At 43.2% G+C, this 24,315-nt stretch overlaps 1 protein-coding gene across 3 annotated transcripts in view; it reads right to left on the bottom strand.

Moving 5' to 3' along the window:
• The window catches only part of abca2 (ATP-binding cassette, sub-family A (ABC1), member 2), an 80,948-nt gene that overhangs the window by 27,124 nt on the left and 29,509 nt on the right, over positions 1–24,315 (bottom strand). For 2 of the 3 annotated variants that reach the window (XM_056244045.1, XM_056244047.1), the window contains exons 2-8: positions 11,704–11,797; positions 6,032–6,143; positions 4,056–4,219; positions 2,657–2,778; positions 2,130–2,240; positions 421–597; positions 44–265 (exon numbers count right to left, since the gene is read on the bottom strand). In XM_056244045.1, the coding sequence (XP_056100020.1) occupies positions 44–265; positions 421–597; positions 2,130–2,240; positions 2,657–2,778; positions 4,056–4,219; positions 6,032–6,143; positions 11,704–11,797 (1,002 nt within the window). The remainder of the gene's footprint in view (positions 1–43; positions 266–420; positions 598–2,129; positions 2,241–2,656; positions 2,779–4,055; positions 4,220–6,031; positions 6,144–11,703; positions 11,798–24,315) is intronic. The other variant, XM_056244046.1, reaches the window with a different exon arrangement.

The following is a 24,315-nucleotide window of genomic DNA, read 5'->3' as shown; positions in this document are numbered from 1 at the left end:
TACCAAATAGTGTCTGGTAAAGAAAATGTGTTGTTGTAGGTACCTGATCAAAGACTCTCTGTGTATCAATCTGATCCCTCAATTCCTCACTCATTTTCCCAAAGAGCTCCGCCCTCTGCCCCGCCCCTCCACCACAAACAGTCGTTAGATAGGACTGTAAAACTGCCTGTTGTTTCTCAGGGACCAATAGGATTTTGCTTATTTCGCTGTTCCCTCCTTCCCCACAAGTGAGTGTTTCAAGCACTGCACCAGTCAAGAGAATTCCCTGAAAAACATGGAAAAATGTAAGAAATCCATCAGTTTTGTGAGTTGTTGTCATTAAACAGAAGAATATAATTTCTGAGAAAAGGAATTGCAAAAAAATTAAAAAAAATTTGACATTTAAAAAGCTTCAGGTTTAAAGTGGAGCGGCAGACCGACCTCCATCTCACGCAGTGCTTGAGGATCAAATTTTTGGCCTCCTCCACCCCCAGCGATCCCCAGTGCTTGGGACAGGACTTTAAGCAGAGCTTGACGGTGAGCTGCTTCAGTGGGGTCTCTCAATGCCTTCTGAATCAGACCCCCCTCCAGACTTCGCCAGCCTCCAAGTAATTGCTTCTGGGTATGAAAGAGAGACTGAAACATGATTGTTTTATAACTGCAAGGTTATAAGCAATTGCATGCCCTAATTGGAAAGACCTTTACAGCAAATGACTAACTATACTATTTACAGTATATATAGCAGGGGTGTTTTGTCCCTGTTTTGAGTTGGCAATGTTTACTCAAAGCAAATTGGCATGAGAAAGTAAATCAACAGTATAGAAAAATAATGTAAATTATTTTATTTAAAATGCTTAAACTTGACGAGACTTTTGTGTCTTTATTGCGCAAAGATAATTTCAGTTTGCTCAGCAGCATGAAATGAAACCGGAACATACATTTATGAAAATACGAGCACGGCCACAAAAAAATCCCCAGACATAGGGAGGGGACTTTGCCTCCTCATTTCAGTAATCTGCCACACTCCATTGATGCATAGTGAGATGCCACCTAACCGTCTACTGAATCCAAACCAAAGTATCAGTTTCAATATTACTAAACATTATTAAACTAATTTTTAGGGCTGTCAAAATGAATGCAGTAACCAGCATGATTAGGTTTAACATTTTCCACCAATAACACATAACCATTTTAATATGCTAGCTAAACCACACAACCTCTCTCAAAAAATCCACAACCTAAAGATAAGACAACAAATCTAATGTCAGCAAACACAGCAAAGGATTTACAGGCAGAGAGCGTTGCTGATATAAAAAACGGTGTGCTGCCTGCTCGCCTGACTCTTTTTTTGCTGTTTACAATGTCTAGGGCTGGGACAGAGACAGGTGATTTCTCAGGACACTGCGATATCCGTCAAGTAGTAGGTACATTATGTGTGTGGTATTCAGAAAAGTTGCTTACAGCAGCTCAACAAGTATGAAATATGAATGAGAAAGGCACTGCAGCAGCACTGGTACTGCATTAATTAGTCATGTGTGGGACAAATATTATATTATTGAATTATTGCAGACTTAAATTACTGTAAGTTTAGTCTTTGCATTTTAATGGAGTTTAAGGAATATAAAATCAGTGTTTGTTAGTTTTAAACTGCATTTACTTTCATGTTTATTTAATTAGCAGCTGCTTTTATCCAAGATGTGCTTTGAGGCATATAATGGATAGAAAAATTCATTTTTGGAAAGATAAAAGGGTTAAAGAAAAAGGCACTGTTGCATGAATATACCTTTATACATTGTGTTTTATTTATGCATACAGTATGTAATCAGCTACGAATATCACCCACACACACTCACAAATAGTGTGGAAACCATGATACTTTCTGTTTTTTTTGTGGAAATCATGATACTTTTCCCCATGATTCTTTGTTGAATAGAAAGCTCAAAAGGACAGCATTTACTTGAAATATAATTTTTTGTGCAACAATGTAAAAGTCTTTACTGTCCTTTTTTTTATCAATTTAATGCATCCTTGCTAAATAAAAGTATTAATTTCTTAGTGAAAAAATCTTAGTGACCTTAACTTTTGAACGTCAGTGTATGTATACATGCAAAATAAAATGTGTGTGTGTGTGTGTTTCATTCATTCTATACCTCCAGCTGTACAAGCTTCTCTCCAGGACTGTGGGGTTCATGCTGTCCTTCATCCTTTTCTCCTGCCTTTGATCCCACTTTAGGATACGTCCCAAAGATGAGATTATACACCTGAAGCACGCACACACACACACAAGTACAGATTTAGAAACTCCTATCTCATACATATACTTTAAATAGCCAGAGAAGAGAAGAAACGAAACTCCCTGAGGAAAATTTGCATTTCATTCGGAAACTCACAAGAGCCTATCTCAACACTTTTACTTTGACAACAGCACGTTAACCCATGAAAGCGTGCACCGCTGGAGCTCCTCTGCCCTAAAACATTATTCTATCGCACAACCTCTTTCTCTGTTGTCATGGAGTAGAATTGTTAACGGTGCTGCAAACCCGAGCTGAGATTCCAAAGAGGATGAAAGAAGAAGACGCCTCAGAGGAGCATGACGCTGAGTCATAATTTGGATTTCAAAAGCACTGCTGTCTGACCTAGGTTGGAGGAGAAAAGAAGTTGAGGTGAGAAGACCGACCTCTTTCAGATTGATGGGGGAAGAGAGCAGGAGGCTGGCGGTGTCGTTTGGCAGGGAAAGGTTTCTGATCAGGAACTGCTGGAACATGGACTGGTTCCTGAGGACACTTCCTACAGTGAAACCTGAAGCGGAGACATGCACACCCATTTTTCATCAAAGCAGTTTGCATTTCCGTAGGTGTACACTACCGTTCAAAAGAATGGGGGACAGTAATATTTTTTTGTTGTTGTTGAAAGAAATGAATACTTTTATTCAGCAAGGATGCATTATAGTAAAGACTTTTACAATGTTACAAAAAAATGCTGTTGTAAAAAAATTCTGTTAATTGTAAACAATCTGAAAATACCATATCACGGTTTCAACAAAAATATTAATGAGCAACTTTATTTTTATTTTTTTTATAATGATAATAAATGCACCAAATCAGTATATTAGAATGAATTCCGAAAATTTCTAAAGATTTCTGAATGACTGAAGACTGGAGTAATGGCTGTAGAAAATTCAGCTTTGCCATGACAGGAATAAATTACATTTTAAAAATACATTAAAACTAAAAACAGTTATTTGAAATTGTAAGAATATTTCACAACATTACAGTTTTTAATAAAGTTTCGATCAAATAAATGCAGCCTTACTGAGTGCAAAAAACTTCTTTCAATGAAAAAATTATTCCGACCCCAAACTTTTGAATAGTAGTGTAGGTGATTGATTCTTAGTTTAATATACTTTATGTTTTTCAAGTACAGTACAAAGAGGTCAGTGTGACTTTTAGATCTAATATTGGTCATACGCGTTTACACTATGCAAATACGCAGGTCATTTTAAACGGTGGTACGCAGCAAAAGAAACTCTTTTGCATCAGTTTCTTTTGCAGTCACATACAGTACATATCAATGAATGTTAATAGACCACAAAGTCCAGTATGACTGTTTAATATGTTTTTATGACATGTAGATGTTTATAACGTCTACACTGGTGTGTAAGAAATCAGCTCAATAACACTCAAAAGCATATATTTCTCTAAAATGTACTGCTATATGATCGTCTTCAGTGTGGTCTATGATTCCTTTCAATACATGGTCTATAAAATCTTCATATACCGGTATATGCATGATTACAGTTGAAAATATGCAAATGGTGATTTTTGAATGTCCAAAGTATACATACTGTATAGTGTCAATTGAATATACTTTATATGTATTCTTATGAGAATAAAGAAACAATCTTATAACAATGGGATTTAAGCAGCACTAAATCAAGCAGAAACTGCAGCGCTATTTATATAGTGTATACTATAGTGATTTGCCTATATTTTCTAATTTGCACTAAGTTCATTTGAAGACATACATGTGTGGTTGGTGTATGCACAGTATGTATGTATGCATGTATATTTTCTGACCATGGCTGGTGTTGTAGTGGCTCTCTAGAGGGCCTTGTGCTGAGCTCAGACTTTCAAGGTGCTGTTGCAGTGACTCCAGCTCCTCTCCCAAACTGGGCCTGTCTGACGTAAACAAGTGATTCTGCTCCACTACTTCACTGATCCTTTCCAACAACTGAGTCACACTGAGAAATATGAGGGGGAAAAAAAGAGGGTGAAACTTCAAATGAGAAGAGCAAAATAAAAATAAGATTGGGGCAAATCATTAAACAGGAGATAACCCCACACACACAAAAAAGCTGTTAGACCAGTGTGATCACAACTGGTCTATACTGATTACACATTAGAGAATTGAGATTACAGATGAGAGAGAAATAAATATTTTAAAGTATTAAAGTATATTGGCAAGTTGTTGGCATAATATTGTATCATCAGGTATCATTCATAATATATATACAGTGTATATATATATATATACATTCACCTAAAGGATTATTAGGAACACCATACTAATACTGTGTTTGACCCCCTTTTGCCTTCAGAACTGCCTTAATTCTACGTGGCATTGATTCAACAAGGTGCTGAAAGCATTCTTTAGAAATGTTGGCCCATATTGATAGGATAGCATCTTGCAGTTGATGGAGATTTGTGGGATGCACATCCAGGGCACGAAGCTCCTGTTCCACCACACCCCAAAGATGCTCTATTGGGTTGAGATCTGGTGACTGTGGGGGCCATTTTAGTACAGTGAACTCATTGTCATGTTCAAGAAACCAATTTGAAATGATTCAGGCTTTGTGACATGGTGCATTATCCTGCTGGAAGTAGCCATCAGAGGATGGGTACATGGCGCCATAAAGGGATGGACATGGTCAGAAACAATGCTCAGGTAGGCCGTGGCATTTAAACGATGCCCAATTGGCACTAAGGGGCCTAAAGTGTGCCAAGAAAACATCCCCCACACCATTACACCACCACCACCAGCCTGCACAGTGGTAACAAGGCATGATGGATCCATGTTCTCATTCTGTTTACGCCAAATTCTGACTCTACCATCTGAATGTCTCAACAGAAATCAAGACTCATCAGACCGGGCAACATTTTTCCAGTCTTCAACTGTCCAATTTTGGTGAGCTCTTGCAAATTGTAGCCTGTTTTTCCTATTTGTAGTGGAGATGAGTGGTACCCGGTGGGGTCTTCTGCTGTTGTAGCCCATCCGCCTCAAGGTTGTGCGTGTTGTGGCTTCACAAATGCTTTGCTGCATACCTCGGTTGTAACGAGTGGTTATTTCAGTCAAAGTTGCTCTTCTATCAGCGTGAATCAGTCGGCCCATTCTCCTCTGACCTCTAGCATCAACAAGGCATTTTCGCCCACAGGACTGCCGCATACTGGATGTTTTTCCCTTTTCACACCATGCTTTGTAAACCCTAGAAATGGTTGTGTGTGAAAATACCAGTAACTGAGCAGATTGTGAAATACTCAGACCGCCCCGTCTGGCACCAACAACCACGCCACGCTCAAAATTGCTTAAATCACCTTTCTTTCCCATTCTGACATTCAGTTTGGAGTTCAGGAGATTGTCTTGACCAGGACCACACCCCTAAATGCATTGAAGCAACTGCCATGTGATTGGTTGATTAGATAATTGCATTAATGAGAAATTGAACAGGTGTACCTAATAATCCTTTAGGTGAGTGTATATATACACATACACACTATTAGTTAAACTAGCAAACTCGCATTCAAAACACAAGAAATTACGTCAGTTATGTGGAGGCTGAGATCCACTACAAATCATCACAAGATCATTTCATATCCAAGCACAAAGATAAGATCCATTACACAATCTAACAGCTCATATGATCACTACTACAGGTGGTGATGATGACTGCTATTCACACCATATAATGAGAACAGAATCCATTAGAGCCCATCTTAGTCATCGGAAGAGAGATAACAAAAAAAAAATATCGGAAACGAAGCGTAGGTGGACTCACGTGGAGTTTTTATACTGCAGGAAGCCAAACTCATCCCGCTGACCATCCGGACACAGAGACTGCATGATGGGAATGATGCCCGCCGAGGTGAGAGGGGCCGCGCTGTAGAAGGCTGAACGGAACCGGGAAAAACAGACCAACAGGGTGGAGGGACGGAGAAGATGGAGGTGAAAGAAGAGTGAAATACAGCATTGCAATGAGGTTTAAATGGGTTTGACGAAGGTGCAGTTGTGTTCAGATGTAGAATTGGAGAGGAACATAAAAACAGATCAGTGTATGGATGGAGATAAATATTTATGTGGGATGTGGGATAACAGAACAAACAATGATGATGACATTTTCCAAGGTCCACAGATCAAAGATTTTGGGAGAGATTAAAAGACAGGGAGAGAAAAAGAAGCTGCCGTCACATATCAGAGAGCAAACACGGGGTCAGAGAGGGTTTCAGATGTCAGATCGCTTTGATAAACTCCAAGTGGCCTTCACATTATTTAATTTATTACAGGTTGACTGGACAAGCTGTCACTGAAGCAGAGAGAAAAAAAGCATAGCTCTTCTACACCTACATGCTGCCAGTCATGTCTTATAGAACACAGGAACGAACAGCAGTGTTTAGATGACTCACTTCCTCACGACAACCTGCTCCAGAACACACTTGATATGGAGTCAAATTCTAGGGACGGCCGGGTAAATTATTATATTTGTTTCTCAAAGGCCACAAACACTGCAGGAGTGACAACCATGGACCAGGACTCATTGCTGCCTTCAAGTCCTCCTGAGAAATGACTAATTCAGAAAGCATAATTCTGTATGCGATAGAATTTTATGTTTTATAAAAGAGGTAGGAAGCTTTTCAGCACTAGACCAAAAAAAATAAAGAGAAAAAGATGCACATTTGGTGTTTTATGCATTTATCATCCTAATGCTGTGTAGACCAAACGTAGTTCACCTAAATGAGAAGTATTTTCAAGCAAGCTAGAGAAGTTTTGGGCTTGTAAGTTTTTCATGTTTCTAAAAGAAGTCTCTTATGTTCACCACGGCTGCATTTATTTAATAAAAAAAAATACAGTTTATAATTTAAAATAACCGTTTCTTATTATTTTAATATATTTAAATGCAATTTATTACTGTGATGTCAAAGCTGAATTTTCAGCATCATTACTCCAATCTTCGGTGTCAAATGATCCTTCAGAAAATACTCTAAGATATGATTAGGTGCTCATTTCTTTTTAATATTATTATTAACATGTATTATTATTATAAAAACACAGCTCATATTTTTTAACAACAAAAACAAAAAAAGTTGTGGTGCTTAATATTTTTGTGGAAACTGTTGTGATACGTTTTTTTCAGTATTCTTTGATAAACAGAAAGTTCAAAAGAACAGCACTTATAAATATATATATATTTTTTTGTAATATAGTCTTATTATATTATAATCAATTTAATGCATCCTTGCTGAATAAAACTATGAATTTCTTTTTAGTCTTAAGTCTTGAGCACAAACCTTTGAATGATAGTGTAGCCTATATCACTTTTCTTTATCAACAGTTAACAATCATAACTTCATGAAAACTAAAATTTATAAGAGTTTATTTATGACCAATACCAACTTTTTTCCATTATGATTCTTTAAGTGACATGTCTTCAACAGTCGGGACTTAAAACAACATCATGACAGTGTTGTTGTGAGCTTATCACATAAATACAATTATTCTGAGGTGACTTAAAGGCCAGATTCAAACCTGCGTCTCCCTCATGAGCACCATGTATCACGGCAACGTGAGTTTGGATAACATGTTTTTTTTCTTTGTTTTAATTTTTTTCAATCTAGTTTGTCCAATGGTCACAAAGCCTGTAACATTTGTTTAATAGGACACAAATCACTTGCTGAAATTTAGGCTACTACTACCTTTCAGATGGCAATTCTCTGATAAAAACAATCCCTCACTACGACTTTGCCCTGCATTGAACTGCTAATGACTAAATTAGGCATATAACTGCTGAGATTATTTAATGAAGCCTTAATTAATGCATGGCTCAGAGAAATGTGATCGTCCATTAAAGCATCAGTCAATTCAGATTCAGCTTTCGCCTCCATTCACTTTGGCAGCCTTGCCTGAAATGCAAAAATGAGGCAGCTGGCACTGAAGGGACCTAGAAGGTTACTTAATGGTAAGTGCTGACTCTTTTTCCTCCCTTAAGTGTTTTGTCACTGCGGCGTGTGGCCCGTAGAGTTGGTATCCTCGTCCAACGTCGCCTGCTCTGCCGCAAGACCCCATGGCACTTTCACCCAGGAGCAGCAGCGTTAGCTAAACAATGCTCGGCATCAGCACCTGTCGACTCTGCAAAAAATGTCCCTCGATTGACGTTAACACTGAGGCGTGTTATATTTCTGCTGTTCCAGTGACAGGTTGTCTGCTAACAAGAGGTAGCTATGTTTATTGCCTCGGTTTCCTAACTCTTATATCTGACATCTGCTCCCCGCTCCGCAAACACAGCTGAGGATTAAAAGAGCAAAGATCAGTCCGGGGAAATAACCTGATGGCTCAGTAAGTAGATGAATTCAGTCTGTGTGTGTGTGTGTGTGTGAGAGAGAGAGAGTGTCTGACAATTAAAATCACAGCTCATTTATTGAGGAAAGCACAGATGTGTCATCATCAGGACAAGATGTTTGAATAACGTGCTGTTGTAAAACAGATCCTTTATTCACAGTGGATTGTGGATTATGTTAGTGTTCAGAGACATACGGGGCCCAACACCTAAACCTCTTACCCCAGGCGTGACGCAATAAAATGGCAAGTGATAAAAAAGCTATGCTAATCCTAGTTCCTGTTCCTACTACTTTCCATTTCTGCAGCATTGTGATGGGAAGCCAAGTTCACACGGGATAATCACTGGGCGAAAATCACCCATTAAAAGTTTGAAAATGCCCTATTCTTTGAAACGCATTTGGACAATATCAGCATAAATTCTTACAATTTTGTGAATACTTAGCTTAAAAAATGGACAACACAAACTTTGAAAACACACACTACCATTTGAAAGTTTGTGGTCGGTAAGCAGGGTTGCCAGCTGTGGGGTGTGTGGGGTGTGAGGGGGAGGAGGGGGGGCTATCGACCCACAGCAACAATTTAAAAGTAGCCCAATTCCACAGAAAAACAATGGATTTAGCAACACTGTCTGTGATTTTTTTTAAATGTTTCTGAAAGAAGTCTCTAATGCTCAGGCTACATTTTATAAAAAACCGTAATATCATGAAATATTATTTTATTTTAAATAACTGCATGGTTTATATTTTATTATATTTTAAAAGGTAGCCTAACTGATTTCTGTGATGGCAAAGCTGAATTTTCTGCAGCCATTACTCCAGTCTTCAAAAGTATAAAAAAAAAGTAACAAACAGTTGTGCTGCTATAGATATGTTTGTGGAACCCGTTTAAAAAAAATTTATTTCAGGATTCCTTGATAAATAGAATGTTCAAAAGAATGGCATTTATTTAAAAAAAATCTATTTGATCAATTTAATGCATCCTTGTGGAGTTAAAACCTTTTTTTTTTAATGGTTATTTAATCAAATATTTAATGTTTAATAATAAACAAAATAAATAAAAAGGGGCATGTCTGACATGTTTATATTGCAATTATGTAATGCAAAAGAAAAACATTCAAAGTTAAGATACTTTACTGCATTTATGACAAGAAATGGAGGATTTATGCCAATATTGTCCAAAACCCCACTTTGAAACATGGGCCATTTCAAAACTTTTGGTGAGCACTATATTTAACATTAAACATGGACGAGTCTTAAAGAAATTGATTGTGGCTGTTTGTATGACAAATCTCTCATGCTAAAACATAAAACGGATGATGTCTGGATTTGATTTGATGCATCACACAGCTTTTACACTTTCAGTGTGAACGCACACATTTGCTGGAATCTTGATGCATCACGCCTGGTTATGTCACAGTGAGTGTTATTCATTTTCTTATGTTGTGTGTGTTGCCATTTGGGAAAGCTCCAGAGTGCACATACTGCTGGAGTTATTTGGGCCCTTTTACCATTAGATTGATGCATGAAACAGTTGACATGACAAATACACAATAACAGCACAATAAACACGTTAGAGTCCACGGAAAAGCACACACACTCACAATTAGAGGACACATAGTTGAATGACCCCACAAACCCAAAAGAGTTAAGAAATTAGCCACACACACAAAAAAATAACTTTTTGACTTACACACTGGTCCAGCATGCAGTGAACATGCACATGAGAAAGAAAGAATGAAAGACAGGTGGAGAGAGAGAGAGAGAGAGAGAGAGAGAGAGAGAGAGAGAGAGAGAGAGAGAGAGAGAGAGAGAGAGAGAGAGAGAGAGAGAGAGAGAGAGAGAGAGAGAGAGAGAGAGAGAGAGAGAGATTTTGGACAGATAACAGAAAAGCAAAAATAAAACAAAACATGGTGTGATTTCAGCATTGAAAATAACAGACATTGTGATGACATACAAATGAGGGTGTTCTGTAAAAGAAAAATACATGGCTAAAGCTCTGTCTAACAGCCAAACAATCTTTGCAATCAATGACAGATTGGCAAAGTTGTATGATGCAACCACATAGAAAAATGGATAACCACCATCATATACCACAAACAACACTTAAAGGGATAGTTCGCCCAAAAATTAAAAATCATGTACTCACCTTCATGTCATTCCAAACCTGTATGAATTTCTTTTCTTCAGTGGAACACAAAAGGAGATGGCAGAATGTTTATTCTTTTCAACATAATGGAAGTTCAACAATTATTGCTGAATTGTCGGCAATTTGAATGCACGTGAATGAGTTTTAGAAGCTATGGCAGAGAGCATAATTTATATTTGCGTGTGTTTCATGAACAAATCTATTCTATGACTTGATTTGAAATATAGTGCAGAAGTTGTACTACGTTTAGGCTACTTTTTTGAAGCTTGACAGCTTCTTTCACTTTCATTGTATAGAAAACAACAGCCAGAACATTCTGCAAAGTATTTCCTTTTGTGTTCCACAGAAGAAAGAAACATACAGGTTTGGAACATCATGAGAGTGAGTAAATAATGACAGAATTTAATTTTTTTTGAGTGAACTGTCCCCTTATTTACCGATAAAGGCTAAAGGACCCAGTCTAACTAATTCAGACACACTTACAGAGCATTATTACATCATAAGAACCTTAAAGAGTTTATGTTGTTTATTTCATTTTGCTTATCCTTTCTTAGGTTAGTTAGAACTCCTCCCTAAATGAGTTAGTGGGTTGTTTTGTTTGTTATTTTAGGCCTTGCTCTCCCCTGAGCCATTGATCCCCAGTAACCTCTTTTAAGTTTTTTTGTGGTCTTTTTTTTGCAAATAAAATCCTTTATTTCATATATCATCTGGTGTCATCTTCACTCTGGGACAGAGGATTGAAGTGTGTGTTCACCTTCCTCCTTTTTTATTTTTTTTTATTTTATCCTTTGTTACCTCCCCTCCCGACCCCTAGACAGGTAGGGGAACGTAACACCCAGGTAACAAAAGAAGTGATCTGACCACTGGAGGGCAAGAATGAGCTGGGTTGGGGTAAGAAATACCTTACCTTTCCTTCCTTACTTCACCCCCTACTCCTGTTCTTCTCTCGCTCTGTGCTGTCATGAAACTTACCTTCTTTCACAGGAATGGCCGGCTTCTTCTGCCTCAAGCCCAGGAGTATGAAGAAAAGCACCAGAGGGATGAAAATCTCAAATGCAAGAACCCACTGCAGAGATAAACAAAGAGAAACAGGCTATGAAAGCCACATCGGCTGCAGTGGCTGGAGGTTATGAGCATTTATATTGCATGGTTGGTTGCAACCTCTTTGGTGGAACATCTGAAGTGTTACAAAGTTCAACTGGGACATCAATAAAGATGGCCTGCTTAATTTTCGGTGGCCAGTGAGAGAGAGTTTCAGACCAGACGGTTTTGCATATACACTGAAATCTGCTTGAACAATCCTTTATTGTGCTTTGGTTGTTGCAAATAGATGAAGTGTTGTTAAAAATTTGCTAAAATTACCTCTTGAAAGCATCAGTAAGAATATGCTAAAACAAACTAATCAGTAATGAGTTGCACCATATTCCATTGTCCAATGAATTTATAGTTACATTTGATCTGAATACTTTTCATCTTATTAACACATTTTCTTGTATATATAAAAATATATATAAAAATGCAAAATGTAAATTAATAAAAAAGACAATTTATAAGATTTACAAAACATTATTGTATTTCAAATAAATTCTTTTCTTTTAAACTTTCTATTAAATCAAAGAATTGTGAAAAAATTTATCACAGTTTCCACAAAAATATTATCAGAAGAACAACTGTTTTCAACAATGAAGAAATGTTTCTTGAGCACCAACTCTAAAATCAGCATATTAGAATGCTTTCTGGAAGATCGTGTGACATTGAAGACTGAAGTAAACTCTGCCATCAGAGGAATAAATTAATTATACAAGCAGGAAAAATCTCATTGTTAAGCCTTGCCAACGGATTGAGTCCAGTGTCAGGGATTGATCCGGTAAATACAGACTGGTGTCCTGGTCAATTGAAGAGTTTGCTTGACATGCAATATTTGCTAGTGGGTTGGCTAACACACCTGCTAGAGCTTCCAAACAGCCCATTGCAAAGATTATTAAAAGAGGTGGAGGAGAAATGAAAGATATTGCGCACACACACTTCACAGCAGGTGGTGGGAAGGAGATGTCAAACGCTTTCAGGCACATTGTTTAAAGTGTGCGTGTGCAAAATACAGCAGAAAAGCTGCATCTCTAAACATTCCCCCCTGCATTATTTCCTCTCTCTCTCTCTCGCTGCAGGAGTCTCATTTTTGGACAAATCTGAACTGAAGTTAGTGAGAAATAAGCTGTTGGTTAAAGTGTAGACTGATTAGAAACTCACATGGTTATAGCTGAACTGAGATCAGCCTGGTATTATTATTCCCTCTACAAATGCGTGAGGTGCCGTCTGTGCTTGACTAAGAGAGGCTGATCTCAGATCAGTGTCTAAGGGCATCCTGTCCCCGACCACAATGTGCCTTTCACTGCAGGACAGCATCACCACAACAACATTCAGTCCACATCCCGTCTTGTTGACAAGTGACAAGAGAAGGTGAAGAGGTTTTTCTCTCGCTGTTAGACGTTCTCCCCATGCATCTCTGCCATTTCTGAAGGTCACAACAAACAAGAAGCTCCTTTTACATGCATCTCTCACAATACACAAAGCCGCATCTGACATGACACACAAAGCTTCGCTTACAAGACCCTCAGAGCTGAGCACGGGGGGTGTGCACACCAGCCAAAGAGAGCTTGTTTTCTTTTTGTTGGAAAGTCCTGTGGCTCATAGAAGAGGCAAAGACAAACATTTGAGTTGAATGTCAACTCACAATGAGTTTTAAACTGTATGTTGGAGGTTGTTTTTCTACTATTTATGGAGATATTGTATCTGTTTATTAGCACTTCTCACAAGCATTACAGAGAATCGGCCGGTATTTTTATTTAACACATGCACACTTTTACCTAGCTATCTAAATGAGGACTTGCAATAAACGTCTATTGTTATTGGTCTAATTTTATCTAATCTTATTATATAGCATTTAGATACAATTCTCTAATTGAATGAGAGCAGAGTGCTGATATTTAGTGTCCAGTAGGATATTTAGAACATGTATGCGTCTATGTATATATATACACTCACCTAAAGGATTATTAGGAACACCTGTTCAATTTCTCATTAATGCAACTATCTAATCATCCAATCACACGGCAGTTGCTTCAATGCATTTAGGGGTGTGGTCCTGGTCAAAACAATCTCCTGAACTCCAAACTGAATGTCAGAATGGGAAAGAAAGGTGATTTAAGCAATTTTGAGCGTGGTATGGTTGTTGGTTCCAGACGGGCCGGTCTGGAACCAGAAGAGCAACTTTGACTGAAATAACCACTCGTTACAACCGAGGTATGCAGCAAAGCATTTGTGAAGCCACAACACGCACAACCTTGAGGCGGATGGGCTAAAACAGCAGAAGACCCCACCGGGTACCACTCATCTCCACTACAAATAGGAAAAAGAGGCTACAATTTGCAAGAGCTCACCAAAATTGGACAGTTGAAGACTGGAAAAATGTTGCCTGGTCTGATGAGTCTCGATTTCTGTCGAGACATTCAGATGATAGAGTCAGAATTTGGCGTAAACAGAATGAGAACATGGATCCATAATGCCTTGTTACCACTGTGCAGGCTGGTGGTGGTGGTGCTATGGTGTGGGGGATGTTTTCTTGGCACACTTTAGGCCCCTTAGTGCCAATTGGGCATTGTTTAAATGCCACGGCCTACCTGAGCATTGTTTCTGACCATGTCCATCCCTTTATGGCCACCATGTACCCATCCTCTGATGGCTACTTCCAGCAGGATAATGCACCATGTCACAAAGCTCGAATCATTTCAAATTCACTGTACTAAAATGGCCTCCACAGTCACCAGATCTCAACCCAATAGAGCATCTTTGGGATGTGGTGGAATGGGAGCTTCGTGCCCTGGATGTGCATTCCACAAATCTCCATCAACTGCAAGATGCTATCCTATCAATATGGGCCAACATTTCTAAAGAATGCTTTCAGCACCTTGTTGAAGCAATGCCACGTAGAATTAAGGCAGTTCTGAAGGCGAAAGGGGGTCAAACACAGTATTAGTATGGTGTTCCTAATAATCCTTTAGGTGAGTGTGTATATATATATGTGTGTGTGTGTGTGTGTGTGTGTGTGTGTGTGTGTGTGTGTGTGTGTGTGTGTATGTATGTGTGTGTGCATATAACTATGCCCACCCATACACACAGTGCATCAGTGCCATAACACTTCTAGTTAAAAATACACACCCAGACACCATTATGCACTAGAATAGTCTAGTCAGTGTCTTTCAGTTGTCCACTCTTTATACTTTATCAGCTAAAACACACTTTCCATTCACCCAATGATTGAATTACATCTTTGTGCCTCTGCCCAACGAGCACAGCATCCATCACCAACCGACAGGCAAATAACGCAGGCTAAAACACTTATCCTCCCATAACAATGCATGCTGAGAGATATGAGGTTTTCTGTCAAGTAAATTTGAGATAATGGAATTGCTTTTACTGTGTGAGAACTGAAGAACGTCTCATATACCTCCATATACACCTCTGAAAAATCTATCTTCTCTTTTCTCTGCCTGTCTCTCCCCAGACATCTCACATGAACGGAGCTCGCATAATCAGATAAAACTCACATGCACAAAACATCATTTAGCATTCATAATTACATTCTAACCAACAAACGCAAACAGGCCCCACAGTCACCTGGGATCGAGACACTGAGCGCTGTTTGTGTTTGTGCGAGCGATGTTTTTGAAACGGGTGTGATCAGAAAGTCTGTGCGTTTCAGTGATTTTACCACAAGTAAAAGTACAAGGGGGTCTTTATTGCTTAAAATGGAGGTAACAACACCACTGTCCAAATAATTTGTTAAATTAATTATCAAAAATTATTGGAATAATTAGTGATAAGTATTATAGTAAAAATCAAACACTGTAGCAACATTTATAGCCATTTTATGGCTCATCCAATTAGAATTAGACTCTGAACCATCCCAGTTTTTATATCTGTACCTGCTTGTAAGTGCAAGACTTGAGCGTTAGGCATCAAACTACTGTATTTAAAGGTGCTTTGCAAGACAAATGTGACTGTTAGAAGCCCAATACAAATCTGAACTGAACTAAAATGATGAGTAAGATTAATAAGTAAGATTAATTAATGGCAAGTGTGTTGAATGTGCTTCATCTAAAAGGTGTAGTGCAGTTACTCGTTCCTCGTGCTCTAGGCAGCCATGGTTTGAGGAATGGATCTGTGGTCATTCACACTGGATTGATTACCCATCTCCCCCTCTGTTAATATGCAACAGCTCCAAGCTATAGACATATTTCTCCCGAGACTCACTGGGACATTGCTGTATATTTCCATTCCAAGCAGGTTATACAGAAACAATTCCACCCAGGCAGCAACAAAAGACAAGGGATCTCCATATGCAATGCTTTGTTTTTCATTTGAATAACCCAACTAGATGATGCATGCACTGATATAATATTTCAGGCACTGAGCACAGATCATTCAAATTTATCTGAAAATGGAACCCATTTCAGTCAGTCTCCAAAAAAAATGAAGAAAGCTGAAACATTAGTGGGTTTGCTCAACCTCAATACAACAGCACATTCAAAAGTGATTAATAAAGTACATTATGGGCTAAAAGCTAAAGTATAAACAGCTTTAACATTTTTAGCAATTGTATCTTGTATTTTTAATCAATAATAATGAGATTTGTACCACCAGCTCCTTTGCAAAACTTTTTCTGAAATTAGACACCCACCAGGGTTACCAAACCTTTTCACCAATGATTTTTCTTTTTGTTTGTGATTACTGGATAAGGATTAAAATCATTTTATGTGTGGGATCGAGTGGATTTCCATTTGTATGTCAGCTAGAAATCCTTAGAATTAATGGTTTTAAAAGATTAGGCTTAATATACAAATGTCTCCAAATAAATCTGTCCTAAAATGTCCTGAGGTTTGAAGGCTTTTACCCTCAGATTGATGTTATCGCCCTATCTAGTGCTCACATTTTACTATATAAAAGCATTCATGAAGAACAATAACTAGCCAATTAAATGAAAAATATTTTAGAGCGTACCATAACCGAAAATAATAAAATAAAATAATATTCACCAGGGATGCATGAGACATCAGTACATTGTCGGCTGGTATTCTAATAATAATGATATTAGATATACACAGCTATTGGATATTTAATTGCACACGCTCATCTCCCCTATTTTTACAATCAGATTAACATAATCTAATGCATTCTTAAAGTTGTAATTTTAAAACACTAATTTAAAAACACAGTTAAATGTAATCATTAGCAAATCTCAAAATGAATATCCATTTTCACACTGTACATTACAATGTTGCAAAGCCTAAATTCACTTGTAACATTTAAAATGGTTTTAGTTTAAAATATTTTAACAGATTTTAAATATATTTACAAAAAAAGTATTTTCAAGTCACAATACATTCAAAATTCTTGTTTTTAATGGAATATTGCAGTATTATTATAAAATAAATAAATGTTATACATTTATCTGTGCACATCATTGTTTTATTTTTTCTTTTGTTAAATTCATTTTAATTCATCCAACCATCCAATCAATTCCCTATGGACAAAATCAAATCCCACCCTACATTTTTCTTGTTGAAGAAGTGGTTTCACTCAGATACATGTAACAATATGGAAGAAAAGACTATCACAACTTTGGTCTCATGGCGTCTTTAAGACTGCAATTCATCGCTATGGCCCAGAATTGTAATATTGGTGCATTCCTAATATTAGTTCCCCTTCAGTTTCTCACGTTCGACGTGACGACGTTAGGGGATCACTGCAGGGAGCCCTATCAACTTCGAGTATCTAAGAACAAGCCAATGAACGTTGGCGTGCGTGAACGCGTCACGCGCCCCCGCCCCGCAGCGCGGGTATAGTACAGGAAGCGGGCGCGAGCACCCACCGTCTTTCATTTCGGAGCGCGAGTTTCCTGTGACTGATGTCTAAAGATTCAACGCCTTTGAAGACTTCAAGGAAGATCTCTGTTCCAGTGTTGGTGTGACGGCGCGATCAGCGGTGGCCGCGAGCAGTGCAGCTCTCAACTGCTGTTCTCACAGCACTATTGTTTGTGTGTGTGTGTGTGTGTGTGTCCACACAGTGGCTACCCCTGGGCGCCTCAGCACTGTGAGAGTAATTTCCTTTTTTATTTTTACTAAAAGAGCAACACAAGCGGACCCTGCGTCTTTTTCAAGATGTCATTCCGCTTGTGCGTTTCTGGATGCAGTCGTTCCCTGGCGCCAGCAGATGGCCACAATAGCTGCATCTCGTGTTTGGGCATTCGGCACGCTGAAGCAGCTTTTGTGGATAGTTCATGTTCCCATTGCGGGAATATGACTATCACAGCACTTAGATCGAGACTCGCTTACCTCAAGGGAGGTGCAGTCCCCTCGCCTATGCCCCGATCTAGTGCTTATTCTGCCCCGCAGAATAGGCCTACTTCGGCGCATGACCAGGGTGATCTGAGGATTACCGTGAGGGCTTCCCCGCCGAGGCAATCTCCGCGGGCCCCTCACGCCTCTCATGTGCTGTTGCCATCGGCGCCCCTTTGCGAACGGCTCGGTCCTTCTCCGGAACGACCAGTCGTTTCCTTTGGGGCACCAGCTGACGATCAGATGTCGATCGCAGCATCGGAGGGGGAGCGGTCATCTGGAGATGACGACTCGGCTGCGTTGCCCCCTTCGGGGTGTGTAGCGTTGTCCGAGCCGGATCCAGAATGGGCCGCTATGCTATCCCGGGCCGCCGAGAAGGTCGGGCTTGCGTGGAATCCTCCACCACGTCCCGAACCTTCTCGGCTGGACGATTGGTTTCTCGGGGCGGGCCGTGCTGGTTCTCAGTGCGCCGCCCCGGTACCTTTCTTTCCGGAGGTGCATGAGGAGCTTTCTAAGACGTGGAAGGCACCCTATAGTGCCCGAAGCCGTCCTAGTGGCTCCTCTCCCCTCGCCACCCTCGACGGCGGGGCAGCTAAGGGGAATGTGGGGATCCCCCCAGTGGAGCGGGCTGTCGCGATGCAGTTGTGTCCGGCATCCGCCTCCTCCTGGCGGGGTGACCCACGCCTCCCGTCCAAGGCCTGTAAGTTCTCGTCCGGTCTAACGGCGAGGGCTTACAAGGCCTGTGGACAGGCTGCTTCCGCTCTTCATGCCATGGCGCTCTTGCAGGTCCACCAGGCCCAGGCGCTCATGGACATGAACGAGGGTGGTTCTGACCCAGAGCTCCTCCGGGAGCTCCGTGTGGCAACCGACCTCGCCCTCCGGGCGACGAAGGAAACCGCACGTTCAGTCGGTCAGGCGATGTCCACCTTGGTGGTCCAGGAGCGCCACCTTTGGCTCAACCTGGCGGACATGAGGGACACCGATAAGTACCGGTTCCTGGATGCCCCTCTCTCCCAGGTTGGGTTGTTCGGCGACGCGGTCGAGAGCTTTGCCCAGCAGTTCTCGGCCGCACAGAAGCAGACGGAGGCCATCCGACACATCCTGCCCCGGCGGACCGCTGCTGCTCCCACCCGCCCGCCGGCCGCAGCTCCTCCGTCTACTCGTCGTCCTCCGCTCCCGCTAAGCCCCAGCAGCAGCCATCATCCAGACCTCAGCGTGGAGCAAGCCGCAGGAAGTCGACCCCGCCCGTCCAGGCCGCTGCCAAGCCAGGAGGCAAGCGCCGGTGCAAACATCCCTGAGACGGGCGGCCCAGAGGTGGATCAAGTTGCTCTTCAGGAGATGGCGGACGTGCCACTCCTTCCCCCGGTGGAGGGCCGGGTGGAGAATCCTTTGTTTCCTTTTCTTTTTGATCCGCCACTGACCCACGGGTCAGTGGTACCCACCTTTTCAAAGAAAGAGCAATTTCTGAAACCTCTGGGCCCCAAGAGGGCGCGCTTGGCAGTCGACGACGCTATGCCTTGTCACTCCCGAGCCCCTCTTCCATCGCCAGCGGGCAGCAGTGGCTGTGTCCTGGACGCACTGTCGCCTCCGCACACTCACTCTGCCCTCCGACGGAAGCAGGTACGTCTTGCACCACACGTTCAGACCCCACTCCGGGCCGCTATGCCGCACGAGTCGGGTCCCTGCATTCCGTCACGCTGCCCCACTCCGGGTACGTCTGTGGTGCCGTTGGTCCCGCTTGCTCGGTCTCTGGGAGCTTGGCTAACGCTTCCCAGTCCGTCTCGCTGGCTCATCCGTACTGTCAGACTCGGCTATGCGATTCAGTTCGCCCGGCGCCCCCCTGTTTTCAGGGGCATCCTGTTCACCCGTGTTCTGGCGGACAGTGCCCCTGTTCTCAGAGCGGAGATTGCAGTCCTACTGGCGAAGGACGCAGTCGAGCCGGTCCCTCCAGCCGATATGAAGACCGGCTTCTACAGCCCGTACTTCATTGTACCCAAGAAAGGAGGTGGGTTACGGCCAATCTTGGACCTGCGCGTCCTGAATCGGTCCCTTCACAGGCTACCATTCAAGATGCTTACGCAGAAACGCATTTTCAAGTGCATCCGTCCCCAAGATTGGTTTGCAGCGATCGACCTGAAGGACGCGTACTTTCATGTCTCGATTCTCCCTCGACACAGACCGTTTCTTCGCTTTGCGTTCGAGGGACGGGCATATCAGTACAAAGTCTTACCCTTCGGGCTGGCCCTGTCGCCCCGCGTCTTCACGAAATTTGCGGAGGCGGCCATTGCTCCCATGTGCGAGCGTGGTGTTCGCATTCTCAACTATCTCGACGACTGGCTTATTCTCGCCCAGTCGAGAGAGCAGTTGTGCGAACACAGGGATTTAGTGCTCAGTCACCTCAGCCACCTAGGGCTTCGGGTCAACTGGGAGAAGAGCAAACTCACCCCCGGGCAGAGGATCTCTTTTCTCGGTATGGAGTTGGACTCGATCAACATGACAGCGCGTCTCACCGAGGCCCGCGTCCAGTCAGTGTTGAACTGCGTGAGTACGCTCAGACGCAGAACAGCGGCACCACTGAAACTGTTTCAGAGGCTCCTGGGGCATATGGCATCTGCAGCCGCGGTAACGCCGCTCGGATTGCTTCATATGAGACCGCTCCAACACTGGCTTCACGATCGAGTCCCGAGATGGGCGTGGCAGAGCGGCTCGTGCCGGGTTCCAGTAACCCCGCACTGTCGCCAAACTCTCAGCTTGTGGTCGGACCCTTCGTTCCTGCGGGCAGGTGTGCCCCTAGAACAAGTGTCCAGGCACTCTGTGGTCTCCACGGATGCCTCTATCACCGGCTGGGGGGCCACGTACAACGGGCATGCAGCTTCAGGTCTGTGGACGGGGCCTCAACTGCATTGGCACATCAACTGCCTCGAGTTGTTAGCAGTACATCTTGCGCTGGGCCGCTTCAAAACGTCGCTACAAGGCAAGCATGTACTGGTCCGTACGGACAACACTGCGACTGTTGTGTACATCAACCGTCAGGGTGGTCTACGCTCCCGCCGCATGTCACAACTCGCCCGCCATCTCCTCCTTTGGAGTCAGAAGCATCTGAGGTCGCTTCGTGCCGTTTACATTCCGGGCCTGCTCAACCGTGCAGCCGATGAGCTCTCACGGCAGCAGGTGCTACCGGGAGAATGGCGACTCCATCCCCAGGTGGTCCAGCTGATCTTCAGGCGCTTCTGGACCGCACAGATAGATCTGTTTGCCGCCCCGGACATGTCTCACTGCCAGTTGTTCTATTCCCTGACCGAGGGGACCCTCGGCACGGATGCTCTGGCACACAGCTGGCCCCGGGGTCTTCGCAAGTATGCGTTTCCCCCAGTGAGCCTTCTGGCACAGACCTTGTGCAAAGTCAGGGAGGACGAGGAGCAGGTCTTGTTAGTTGCGCCGTATTGGCCCAACCGGACCTGGTTCCCGGAACTAGTGCTCCTCGCGACAGCCCCTCCCTGGCCCATCCCTCTGAGAGAGGACCTGCTCTCTCAGAGACGGGGCACCCTGTGGCACCCGCGTCCAGACCTCTGGAAGCTTCATGTCTGGTCCCTGGACGGGACGCGGAGGTTCTAGGTGACCTACCCCCAGCGGTAGTTGACACCATCACTTCCGCTAGAGCCCCCTCTACGAGGCGCCTCTATGCATTGAAGTGGAACCTATTCGTTGAATGGTGTTCTTCTCACGAGGAGAACCCCCGATCATGCTCGATCAGAGCCGTGCTTTCCTTCCTGCAAGATGGGTTGGAGCGAAGGCTGTCTCCCTCCACCCTTAAAGTGTACGTGGCCGCTATTGCCGCACATCACGATGCTGTTGATGGTAAGTCCTTGGGGAAGCACGACCTGATCGTTAGGTTCCTGAGGGGAGCGAGGAGACTGAATCCTCCTCGCCCACTCTCTATACCCTCTTGGCATTTGTCTCTGGTCCTTTCGGCTCTTCAGAGACCACCCTTTGAGCCTCTGCAATCAGCTGAGTTAAAAATCTTGTCCTGTAAGACAGTTCTCCTGGTTGCATTGGCCTCTATCAAGAGGGTAGGGGACCTACATGCATTTTCGGTCGACGAATCGTGCCTGGAATTTGGCCCGGATAACTCTCACGTGATCCTGAGACCCCGGCCCGGATACGTGCCCAAGGTTCCTACCACTCCCTTCCGGGACCAGGTGGTGAACCTGCAAGCGCTGCCTTTGGAGGAGGCAGACCCAGCCCTGGCTTTTCTCTGTCCCGTCCGCGCTCTGCGTTTGTACGTGGACAGAACGCAAAGCCTCAGGACCTCAGATCAGCTCTTCGTCTGTTACGGAGGCCAGCAGAAGGTCTTGCCTTGTCCGCCCGGGTTGAGAGCCCACTCCACTAGGAGTGTCGCTTCTTCTTGGGCGCTAGCACACGGCGCCTCGCTGACAGATATCTGTAGAGCTGCGGGTTGGGCGACACCTAACACGTTCGCTAGGTTCTATAGCCTACGTGTTGAGCCGGTTTCTTCCTGTGTGCTCGCTTCAACCAGCCGGTAACACCGAAGTTCCCGCTCTAGTGTCGGCTTGCTGCGCCACTCCCCTCTACGGAGCGGATACGTGCGCTCTTTGCTCCAGTCGAGTTCCCCACCCAGGTGAACCCTGTGAGTTCCTCCACACCCCTTCGGCAGTTGGACGTTGCGGAGCGTCCGACGCCAGGCCTACTGCTCGTATGCTTGAGTAACTTGTGCTAGGCTGGGTTCCGTATGTGTGGTCCCTGCGGCGATCCCATATAAGTATTTTCCACGATCAGCTCCTTGCGGTGAGCCCGTGTCTTTCCCTTGGCAGAGCTCGCTCTGCTGTCACTGTCTGGTGTAGCCTCCCCCTCCTTAGGTGGAGCCACCCCAGTGACATTCCATATGTTGCACTGCCCCAACCGGCCAGTCCATATGTGTATTCTCCACATGGTACCTCCCTTCGGGCAGGATGTGGCTCCGCAGCGTCCCTCTCCCCTGGAGAGGCACGCTTCCCAGTGTTATTCAAGAGTTCACTGCGTGGGTATGTGGAACAGCAGGTTCTCCCTCTACGCAGGTCTTCCGCCCCAGCTTTGGGGGTCTGAGAGTCTTGCGTAGGGCACTGGATGTGGCAGCAACCGATGGCGTTTTCCATGGGGTCCCCTAACGTCGTCACGTCGAACGTGAGCGACTGAAGGGGAACGTCTCGGTTACTGATGTAACCCTCGTTCCCCGAAGGAGGGAACGGGAGACGTGACGTCCCGCCGCCACAGTTGCTGACCATCGCTGTACGGCCGTCATTAAACTCGGCTCCTCAGTGAAAAACGGTGGGTGCTCGCGCCCGCTTCCTGTTTTATACCCGCGCTGCGGGGCGGGGGCGCGTGACGCGTTCACGCACGCCAACGTTCATTGGCTTGTTCTTAGATACTCGAAGTTGATAGGGCTCCCTGAAATGATCCCCTAACGTCGTCACGTCGACGTCACGTCTCCCGTTCCCTCCTTCGGGGAACGAGGGTTACATCAGTAACCGAGACGTTATCCATGATAGACGGTGAGGAAAAAAAAAAAGAGTGAGGCACTGAGTGGTTTCTCTCAAGGTCGATTCTCCTGACCCTGTGATCCTGCTCACCTCTCACACAGCAGTGCTTAAGGTATCACTCTGAAAAGACTCTGTTCTTCATCTACTATGACGTTAAGCTCTATTCAGAGATCCTGTTTCTGTTACTCACAAAGGCAAGCCTGTGCTTCCCCTGTCTTTATTGAGCTAGAAGAGTGTTTGCTCAGCCATTTCTGGGGAAAATTTGTGACACCTCATTTTGACAGAGCCGCTTTGAATTGATTAATCTAACAAAGGTATAAATCCTACAGATATATTTGCTCAGAAAAGTGCAACAAATATATATATATATATATATATATATATATATATATATATATATATATATATATATATATATATATATATATGTTGAAAACAAAACCGTATGAATACTGCATATGTGAAAATGCACTGGCCCTATCTAGAGGCCAGTTACACAGATGGCAGCATTACAGAAAACGGCCCGCCTAATTTAAAGGTTAATTAACCTCTGCGTTCTTCCAGTTGCTAATTCATCTCAGTGTAATGACTGAGAGAGTCATTACAGATGAACCCCTTAACTATAAAAAGCTTCCGAAAGCATGAGTCAGAAA

The sequence above is a fragment of the Rhinichthys klamathensis genome, unplaced genomic scaffold (genome assembly GCF_029890125.1).
Source record: "Rhinichthys klamathensis goyatoka isolate OS25496 unplaced genomic scaffold, OSU_Roscu_1.1 h1tg000899l_1, whole genome shotgun sequence".
Classification (NCBI taxonomy): domain Eukaryota; kingdom Metazoa; phylum Chordata; class Actinopteri; order Cypriniformes; family Leuciscidae; genus Rhinichthys; species Rhinichthys klamathensis.
Note: the sequence above shows the minus strand (reverse complement) of the source record. Positions and strands in the feature narration are given on the sequence as shown.